General features: G+C 37.8%; 1 protein-coding gene across 3 annotated transcripts in view; it reads right to left on the reverse strand.

Annotated features, from left to right (window-relative positions):
- Positions 1-10,139, reverse strand: part of LOC115588265 (LIM and senescent cell antigen-like-containing domain protein 1) — a 31,719-nt gene extending 21,580 nt beyond the window's left edge. The window contains exon 1 of one of the 3 annotated variants that reach the window (XM_030428746.1): positions 9,952-10,139. In XM_030428746.1, the coding sequence (XP_030284606.1) occupies positions 9,952-9,980 (29 nt within the window). In that variant the 5' untranslated portion in view covers positions 9,981-10,139. Of the gene's footprint in view, positions 1-953; positions 1,100-5,192; positions 5,214-9,951 lie in introns of those variants that run through there. The other 2 variants (XM_030428747.1, XM_030428745.1) reach the window with 2 other exon arrangements.
- Between the last annotated feature and the right edge of the window lie 1,299 nt (positions 10,140-11,438).

Here is an 11,438-nt window from a genome sequence, read left to right on the forward strand (position 1 = left end):
TTGCGGTGCATGAGAGGGAGGGAGACTGGGGACACCTCTAATGAGAGAGCTTCCTCTTTCTGTCTACATTCCTCACATTACTACATTCCTCTAATCACTTCAGGTACACACACACACACGCGCACACACACACATACAAAGAGAGAGATTGACAGAGGGAGAGAGAGACCGGAGAGACAGAGAGGTATTTGTAAAAGACAGAAAAAGAACATCCAAAAAGTGACTAAAGTTATTGAACATGTTGTTGAAGTCATGAGCTTGTGTCGGTCACACGACTCAGAGGAATTCAGCCATCAGCTGCAGTATTTACTGATCAAATACTCCACCAAATCTCACCTTATCTATCCTTGTCACTCCACGACACACAGAAAAGAGGCCTTTCTTCAAATGTACTTTGGTAATGTTCAACACAAACAAACCCTCCCTGATTCATTACATGATTCAAGAAGCGTCAGCACCAGCTAATGACAACAAAGCTGATAACCTCTGGCTAATGGTAACAAAACCAACCCAAACAAGACCTTTAAAAATTCAACAATCATCACACAAGAATATTCTCTATTTCAATGGGACTAACAATAATAATAAGGGCATTGGAAATGGAGAATTAATCATATTTTAGCTGGCGAAATAAAACAAGTTGTTGAAAAATGTTAAATAGCAAGGCAAGTTTTACAAGTATCCAATTGTTAATTTCTTCATTATTATAACGCCATACTGTTTTTTATTGGAGCCATTTAAAACCAAATATATTGGCTACTAGAAAGATGATTTTAGTTAAAAGGTGTACCCTGTCTGCTACAAATTGAGGTTGACTTACATAAAAATGGTGGGCAGAATATCCACAACACAACAGAGGTAAATTCCCGGCATAAGCGGATGTTATCGTAGGGTTGAATCAACATTTTTCGGTTAAGTCTCATAAATAATTTGCTTCACAAAGACAAACTCACCTGAGGCTGTCCCCTGCCAGACTTCCATAGCTGTCTGGTCTCTCCTGTCTTCGTCTGTACAAGTCTGAGTTTGACAACTCTTTCAGCCTCAAAGAGTTCATCTCCCCTTTGCCTCTCACTCTCCCTCCCTTCCTTCCTTCCTACCCCTTGTCTGCTGAGAACACTCAGTCCACAGAAACAATACTCTAATGAAAGTGTGTGTGTTAATACTAGCTGTCGTTCTCTCTCTCCAAAATAACACACCTCCAGGGCTCACACCCTTGAGGAAGGACACGTATAGAGGTGTGGTTTCACAGCCTGCACACCTATCAAATACTTCTTGCGCCTCCTCCTCCCCCTCCTGCAGCAGGTAGAGGGGGAACGCCTCAGGAAGAGAAAGGAGAAAGAGACGCAGAAGAAGAGAGAGGCATTTTCCCTTTCTGGCCTTTACTCCCACTGTCTCCTTTCCCTCCTACTTCTTTCTGGTTCTCTGTTTAGAAAAGCACGAGATAGACAATAGAGTACAAAACGAATGAAGATAAAAACACACCAATCACCCTCAGGTGAGGTCAGCATCAGAGCCAGAATGATACCGGCTGTTTGAGGCTCAAACCAAAGTTGATATTTTAATACCTATATTCATGATGATACTCCTGTCAGGGATAATTGTGATGAATGATATATCACTGCTATTTTAAGACCATTTTATGCCACTGATGTGACAATAATATTGTAATACAGCATAGCGTATAATATTCAGACATTGAAATTGGAACTTTCAATAATTGTTGAATTGAATTGTTAAAATAATCCTGAACAAATAAAACATCAGTAAAATAAACCAAACCAAATTACACAACCAAAACAATAGATAAAGTAGACTCTTGGGCTGCATGGAAATGCAACAAGGCAATATCGAGGTCGGCAAAAATGATTAATAGGATATGTGTGATAGGATTAAATAATATATTTATGATAATCTGATAATGTCATTATTGAAACTGGTCAAGTGAAAAAAAAGAAAGAAAGGACAAAAGGATAAAAGTAAATATTAAAGATCATAGTAAATATTAACCAGCAGATTACACTGAAAATTAGATTAGTCTGAATTGCTATGCGCAAAAACAAACACAACAAAAATGTATTTACACGGATTGGGAAAACAAGGGTTAAATGTTCATATAAATGTTCATAAAAGAGGTTTTATAATGTTTATATAAAACTTGTTTCACATTTATATAATGACGTGTCCAAAACATATGCAACAAAATATATAATGACACAACATGCTACAATTATTAGACACAGTTATTTTGATTATTGACTTATCTCCTGAATATTTCCATGATTAATTTTTGAATGGATTAGTCTGTAAATGTAAGAAAAAAAATGGAAAAATCACATTAAAGAGCAGAAAGTGACACCTTCAAATTGGTTCTATTGTCCAACCAAAAGCCCAAAGACTCCTTATTTTATCAGAGAATACAGAAACACAGCAAACCTGGATATTGAATCAAAAGTTTGACACCTTTTTCTAGAAAAATGAAAATGTTTATCAAAAAAGTTTGCCGAATGACAAATCGTTGCAGCTCTAGCCAGTGTTCGCAGCTAAAATCTTTATCCAAAGTGCAGGTCACACTAGAATTAGTATAGCATTTCATGTAATTGAAGTGTAACATACAGTTTCAATTATTGTGTTTAGCCTCAAGGAAAGCTGGCACATATCATAAAGCACTGAGTAACCTGATGTTCCAGTGTCTCATCAGTCATCACTCATTCTTATCCAGGACTAATAACAGTGTTTTAAAAAGCACAGGGGTAAAAAAGGAAAAACAAAAACTTCTAGTCGACACATTTCAGTCCCAACAACAGCATGTTTAGGAGGCTGGGAACAGAGACTGAGTAAAGATGAACTCTTCCGAACAATGCCACCCACTATGGAGTCATATTCTCAAGTTTCAAGTAGACACCACTTGAGCTCCATCATTGTAAACTGTGAAATTATTTCCCAGCAGAAACAACAAACTATTGAAAATGGGGGAAATGTCAATCTATGAATTATTCATTGCAATGTTACGTGGGAACAAGAGATCCTCCTCGACAGACACCAAACACATCAAATGCACATTTTCAGATGGAGCTGAAAGTTGCTTCTCTGTAACACCAATAAAGCAGTGAAAAGATTAGTCAGAGGCCGTGAAACCAAACAAACAAAGTCAACAATCGTCCACAGAAGAAACAGCGCTGTGAAACAGAAGACGCAACTGATGCACAGGTTAATTCTGACACTGCTCGTTTAGTTCACCCGTGTACCTGTCTTTACAGATACCATGAAGGTGGGAAGGTTGGGTGTTAAATAGCTGTGAGTAGAATAACCCCTGAGAGAAATCATGTCTCTTGTAAATGTCTACTGACAGTTATGTGCCTTGTGAACAGCTCACACTCTGCAGATTCACCCTCAGCAGCTTGCCTTGACCTGTTCAGCATTCCACATGGGTTTGACGAACACAGAAGCGTAAAATGTGAATGCTGAACTTCAATATCTGATCCTGGAGCAGCTGCAGCAGGGTCACGGAGGGCTGACGTGTCTGAGTATGCCAGAGCATTCATGATGAGTCATAGTTTTAGGGGTTTATATCAGCATACCTAAAAAAATCTGTCCGTCAGAGATATGCATTTCAGTCAAATTTGGTTAATTTCATATCATTGAAATGTAAATGAGAATGATAACACTGTTCAAAGTGTTTAATGGCACATCAACCACAGTTGGATTTAAAAACTATTATTGTGTTTGGCTTTAATGGTATATTATCCATGATTCTCCTAAAAAAATAACTGTGTTTCCCACAGAACGGCCATGTACCTGAGAATGAGACTCAAATATCAACTACATCTTACACAGTCTTGCTTTAATTCTCCAGTTTGTATCTGCCCTGTTGACTTTCTTCGTCAGCAGGATGTTTTATGAGGTCGCCTGAAAAAAAGAACAACTTGCATTTTGGATTTTTTCACCCCTGACCACACTTTCACAACAGCAGGTGAGGCACATGTGGTGGAAGCTTGTCGTTATTTATGTAGCCTGTCGAAACTCTCCAAATCAACATGGTAGAGAATAACATTGCAATGACCAGGTGCACTTACAAGCTTGTAAGGGCACCTTCAAATAGCAGGCAGAGGTGCATCTCAATAATCGGTTTTATCTTTCTCTCTGTGTTTTCTCAGTCGGACAAAAAATAAAAGCAAAAAGTGCTAAAATGTGGCATCGAAGATACCTGCTTGGCCCGCCAAAGTAAAACCTGTGTGTGTGAAACTACTGACTTACAAAAAAAATCCCTCTCAATCACCACTCATGACCCACTTAAAGTAGGTTCCTTTCTCCAGAAATGCCTACTGCCCCTTTTAATAGTTTAGTGTTTACAAAGAGCAAAAGATCCTGCAACATAACAAGCAATAAATCCTTTATGATATGCCTTAAAGATGCATGCAGCAAACATTCTGTACTGGTATAGATGTGCTGAGAGAGCTGTCTTTTTACAACCAATAAAAATGACTCATCCTACACACACACACACACACACACACACACACACACACACACACACACACACACTTCATTAAAAATGAGCAGACATTTCCTACAAGCCCCAGGAAACTTCACAACCGACCTCTCAGCCACATGTGTGCACTGCCACTGTGTGGATAAAATTGGTACAACAGTTATTCTACTCATTTATCTGGTGCACAGCTAAAATGCTGAGATGATTCAAATGTATTCCACACTATATGTACAGTTGATGGTGGGATTATTTTCTTTTGCACCTAGATCAGCATAGTAGCATTCTCCATACTGACACAATAAAAAAAGATAATTTTCTAAATATGCTCTGAGCATGATAGGTTTAATTAAAACATTGTATCCATTCTTTTCCTCTACTTAAGTATCCCATTTTGCATTGGATCTATTTATCATCAAATTAATAGGAATCTTGGCATCACACAAATGAAGAAGTATACAAACATGTACATACACTGCAGCCCAAATATGCCACAAGCCACAAAGCTAGAATTTATGCAATAAAACACCACTGATATCAAGCTGACTTGCTTTTAAAACATCCAAAGGTACACTGATATGTTAAGATCATGTGCAGGTCTGTAAAGAAACACAGACCATGGCTTGCACGTCAACATTAAGTTAGTGATGGCACCTAGTTGCAAACAGTTGCAAACAGTTACAACAGCAATATTAATTCATCTTACCAACGTTTCGTGTCAAACTGCAGTGAGGATATTTCAGTTGTTGCAAAAGTCCGTTTGCTGTCACTGCAAACACTTCTCCTGCAGTTATCTCAGTCTGCATGGCCACATCACTTCCTGTTTGCAGTGGCGCGTGTGTGTGTGTCTGTGTGTGAATATTTGTGTCCACTTGTGCCTATGTGCCAGTATGTGTGTTTTTGAGGGCTGGGCAGATGTAAAGCTAGCATACACAGGTACTTATAGCACTGTGTGTGTGGTTCAGGCTTTTTGGCTGCATGACAGTTGGTCAGGATGGAGTTGGGGTCAGACTGAAGGAGATCAAAGGTGGTGCAGGGAAGAGGAGGAAGGACTACGGAGGTGCGAGGAGGTGCAGGAACTTCCTGGAAGCCTTCAGTGACCAGACTGAATGGATAATCAAGGCGTTCTCATAGACCTGCCATGTAAAGGTTGTCACTCTAGCTGCCATAATGGAGGTGAAAAGCCAAACCTACCAACCACACTGACTTACTGACATATTATATTGGCTGTGTGGATGATCCAACATAATTGTGGGTGTGCCTTGAACTATGCAACACTAGGTCTTAATGCAACTCTCTGACAACAGTTGTGCAACTGTGTTGTTAACAAAACATGATACAAAATGTTAGAGAAACTGGCTGATGCAAAAAAAGACTGTATGTTAATAAAACACAGCAAACTGTAAAGTGGTCACAGGCTTAGAAAGCAGAATTATCATTTAAATACAGTACAAACTAGCTGCAGTATAAAAAGAATCAAGTGCATATTTTCTTTTATTACATTGACATAACAGACTGTGGATGATTTTATGCAAGTCCAGAATTGTCTGTTTTTCTTTTTTTCTTACAGCTTCACTGTTTATAAGAAGGGTGAGGCAACTTTTGCAGATAGATGAGTCAGTTAAATCCTCCTACAACACAGCAGACCGACTTTTCTGGTCATATAGATGAAGGAAACATAATGTAGGTGTCTTAAAATAGATATAAAAGTGTGCCTTTACACTCACAATCACACACACACACGCACACAAAGAGCAATGGAGGAACTGCTGTACGATGAGAGGACCATTGTACAGCCTGTTGTTCCATACTTCCTTCTGCATCAGTGAAACATTTGTCTGTCATTAGTGTGCTACTATCAGGGCGACTGTGGCACAAGAGGTAGTTTAATCCCCAGCCCCCGCAGCCTACATCTTGAATTGTCCCTCGGCAAGATACTGAACTTCTAACTTCTTCTCGTGGTGCATACAGATGGTTATTGCTGTAGAGGCTACATTCACACTAGAACAAATAGCTTTTGCTAGGTTTACACCTGGTTTCCACCCTACTCCAGCGTTTTAGGAGCCCTAAAAAGGAAACCTTTGGAAATGCTACTGACTTTGTTGTAGTTTGAAAACTCTACAGTTACGCTTTAATGTGGATGGGCACAAACTGAGACTTTTGGAGACGATGACCCAGACATTAAGCAGTGTACTGGGCATAAAGCCATCTTTGGCAACGACCCTTAAAAAAAAAATACACATGAAAAATAGTTTTCTAACTAGCAAGTGAACATTATGACTTAGTATCTCATATGAATGAATAGGAAGTCATATTTTTGAAACCTGTGATACCAACACATGCATATGAGGCACTTACTTGTGCAAAAAGATGAGTTTATTTATCAATTAAAGCAGTAATTATATCACTCAAACAGCAATGTCAGAGCCGGAAGCTTTATTGTTTTCCGTTATGCTCCTGCATTTGCTGTAGTATGCACCAACAGCATGTTGACACACAAAGCTGCTATTGATACCAACAAAAGACTTCCTGAGTCTGCCTCACAATAAATCCATTTTACTGTGAAGATAGTCGTAGGCCTATGTTGTGCTTCCAGAGCATAAGATCACACAACATCCACATCCTCAAATGAAACCTCAATAATTTCAACTACTATAGAAGACCATTATTCCTCATGTTAAAGGTCTGTGTAGCGTCAGGTTACACTGTGTGTGAGATGCAATAAACACTTCACACCCACACTTCACACCACATGCATCAAGTCAGCGCAAAGACTCCCAGTCCTGCACCACACAAGCTCACCACTCTTCCAAACAAGGACAAGTCCACACTGGAGACGGGGACATTCTTCTAAGCTCCAGTTGTATCAACAGAGTGTGGAGTCAGATAAAAATGTAATGCGCTGGGAATGCAGCAATCCTCGGGCCTTTAAAGACTTGCCCTCATACAGCTTTTAGTGTCCAGAGTGCTTTATAAAAGCCAGATTCATCCCAAGCCATAATTAACCGTGCAGTGCACACAGTAGCATTCACACTGATGGAAAAAACACTGCTCTGAATAGCAGTCCCCGGGGAACGGATGGTCAGGAAGTGGGTTAGAAAGCAATAACTACTGTCCAGTGAACTTGTGTGGACATTCCTCTGTAGGGAGGAGGCTGATCTGGAGAAAATGGAGGAACATCCTCTTTAAAAATGTCTCTCTCATGACTACACTGCATTCTGTCACTTCTGTCTACTGTGTGAGTGTAGGTTGACACAAATATATTAAGCTGCCTCAAAGTTATTTTGGCTTTTAACATTAAAACTCTGCAATTACTGTGGTTAGCCGTCTGGTACAATATTCAGCGGAGGAATCTTCCGAAATTGAGTTTGTGAATATTTCTTAGGATTATTCTTTTTATGGAAATGATGCCAGAAAACCTGCTAAATCAATTATTTGTTTGGTGGACGTTATCAAACGCATGGAAATTTAAGAAAGCAAATATTAGAGGTAAATTTGTTTATCTTAACTCTGAAATTAAATTAGCACACTGGTTAACAATTTAAGGCCCAGATGATAAAATCAGTATCAGGTATACTGTATATATTTTCCGAAATGTGGCAAATGAAACATTTTGTTTTGTATTGTACTGATGTCATTTTAGACAATAAAGTGTATTGCTTACCCCCAAAATATCCTGCTGCCATTACATATCTTTGTTACAAGTGTTTGATAACCACATTTGCAGTGCATTATGAAAGATTTGTGTGTATGGGCCGATATCCCAATATCTTCAGTTTCTGATATATCCTCATATCAAGCAGGCTATCATTTGGACTCTATTAACATGTATGGTTCTATTAACAAATGTGTGAGGAAGAAGTTCTGAAATCCAATGCAGTTCATTATCATTATCATCTAATACGACTGAGAGATAATGTTGAAACAACTGTGGATTTATCACAAATATGTTCATGAGAAAAAAGGAAAACAATATCAGCTCTGAAGCATTAACTAAGAACCTCATGACAGAGAACATTCTGCACATCCACATCTATCAACACACAGAGGCTAAGTTTACTATATTTCTGGGTTGTTTCATTTAATTTTCACGTACTTTACTTGAGTATTTCCATTTTCTGCTCCTTTATACTTCCTCCCAACAACAGTTATTTGATACATTTAGTTACTAGGTACTCTACAAATTCAGATCATTCAGTGTTTATAGGCTATAAATTGTTATGTGTTATCAATCAGATATTGTTGTTGGTGGGACACTGTGAGGATGTTGCATCAGGGCCAAAGCAGTGCATTTTTTATGATTTTAACAGCAATCAGACAGAAAAATCACTGAAACTGATAATGAGAAAATGCTGAATATCGGCCCCGATAATTGGCGTGGGCCAACGAAACCAGGAGGAAACCATATCATATGAAAAGCTACCTTCCAGGAGATGAGGGATAATTAGATAGCAGTAGCATTAGTAAGATAAATAACCAAATGAATCAGAGTATTACTGAATTTGAATAATACAACATGGCATATACAGTAAATGAGAAACTCACTAATCTCAGATGGCAAATCAAAATAAATCAAGTTTGCATCCTCCAATACACTTCATGGAGAGATTTGACCAAGTCTTAAAAAAAGTCTTTATAATTATTATAAAAAGATGATAAATTCAGTTTAACAAAAGTATCTCCATGTTCTAGTTCTTTTAACTTAACAGATGAGCAGCTTTTTGACCAGGCTAGCTGTCAGTTGCTGACTAGCTAAAACTGACATTTTGTGCTACAGCAATGATCCGTAAAACAGCTGTTGCATATTTAGAAACAACAATAACAGTAACTTATATTATATTATATTCAGACCTGCAGGCCATGCTGTGAGGCACATGGGTACTATGTGAGCCATGGTGATAATCACATACAGCAAAGGAAACTGGTAATTTCAATGTAGCTAAACTTGACAGACCAAACTCCATTCAACATTTCTGTCATTTTAACATACGCTCACTGACAGTTTGGACAGCGTTAGGTACGTTTCACAAACAGCACAAACATCAAGAAAACGTTGTTTACTTCTGGAAATACACTAGTTTAGCATCCAAAAGTATCTGTTAATAACATAATAACACGGTGGAGGTCGCTAGCGAGCAGCTAAAGTGACCAAGTTGAGATTGAAGCAGCATTAAAGTACATTAGCTACACGAAGCTAATTAGTGCGTTAACTTTTCCCTATCAAAACCAATTTTTCGGTTTCAAAATAGCTAGCTTTTGTAAATGAATGGCAACATTAATGTGGAAGGTTTTTAAACGAGGTTTTGTCATGACTGGACTGACTAACCCATGAGAGAATGGAACATACCGGGGCTGCGTTTTTTTTTTTTTTTTCTTCTTCCAGCGAAAATCTGTCAACTTCCCAACTCATCAGGAAAAAAAAGAAATGTCTCCATTAGGAAAACACTTCTAAACTTATCACTCACCCATTAGTCATTTCCGTAATGCCGAGCATCTCGCCGCTTCTGTCCCGGACCGGACTTGTGTTTTTTCTGACTTCAGGCTGCAGATGTCCAGATGTGGTACAGTCTGGGATGTGCGGCCGCCCAGTGTTGAGCTCCACACAGCGAGCAGAATGGCGAAAGCGGGCCTCGCCTCGGCTCACCAACCGACAACACCGTCAACGGAAGAGACCACTTCCGCTCACCACTTTCAAAGTAAAACCATGCAGCTGATTCTTTAAAGTGCACTGAAACAAGTTCAGTTCAACTGTGGAATTTTAATTTAAAAAAAAAAACACAATAAAAACAAAATTGAATTATAATACTGACTAGATAAAATTAATTGAAACATCTAAATATTGAATGAAACATCATGCTGTTGTTACAACTTGATGGCAAACTAATACAAGAAATACATATGAGATACTTTGAGACTTTTACTGACATACTGACTAAGTACTGTAAGTAAATTCTGGTAACACATGTAATTAAGTATCAAAATGACAAGTAGAAGTAGATCAAACATTTACATGTATGTAAATATTGTACACTAGGCTGATTATGGGATCCAATAAAAAGCATCTGAGTTTTCTTTGATCTGATTTTTCACAAAATAAATCAATTCAAAAATACACTTAATTTGCTCTAATACAGCAGGCGATCTAGAAATAACTAGTAACTAAAAAAATTAAAATATATGTAGGGAGTGAAACAGTACGGTACTTCGGTACATGTATTTAGTTACATACCATCACTGATGTTTATGTATAAATGTATAATATATAAAAAGGACAAAGAATATAAACATAAAAAATAGTATTTTAAAAACAAAAAAGGGTGTGCTGTGCACAAAATGTTGAAGTGCAGATATACTTATTTTCACAGATATTGCGTACCTGTGCAGGTCTATGTATACACACATTACTGTGCCATCCTTGTAAATATGATTTTGGTTTTCCATTCATAGTCGTAGGCCTATGGCCATTCCATTCATTTTGTGCTGCTCTTAAATACTTTTTTCTATGCTATAGCTCATTTCTAATGCTTTGTTTTATTCTCCTGATTCTAACACTTGAATCTCCAATCTTAAACCTCCCACCACTTTATTGTATTATCGATTATTATTTACGTATTATGTGTGTAACAAACCTTGAATTTGCATGACATGCACACAACTTCCTCAATTTAACATACAGTACAGTGTATACAATATGTATACTGTATCTGCAGAGGTCAGTTCTGAACAATGATAACACATGAGTGACTCAAACAATAGGCTTTTTCCACAGAAGACATTTTAACATGAATCTATAACATTTTTAATCCAAGCTTTTTGTCTTTCCTTCAATATTTAATTTACTAATTTCGTTCTACACGATGAAATAATAATGTTGAAGTTGTTGACAAAAAACTGTTAACCTGCTGTCTAATGTCACTAATTTCATTTTTATTCATGTTTCGCAGACTGTATA

This window comes from Sparus aurata, chromosome 9, assembly GCF_900880675.1.
Source record: "Sparus aurata chromosome 9, fSpaAur1.1, whole genome shotgun sequence".
NCBI classification, from domain to species: Eukaryota; Metazoa; Chordata; class Actinopteri; order Spariformes; family Sparidae; genus Sparus; species Sparus aurata.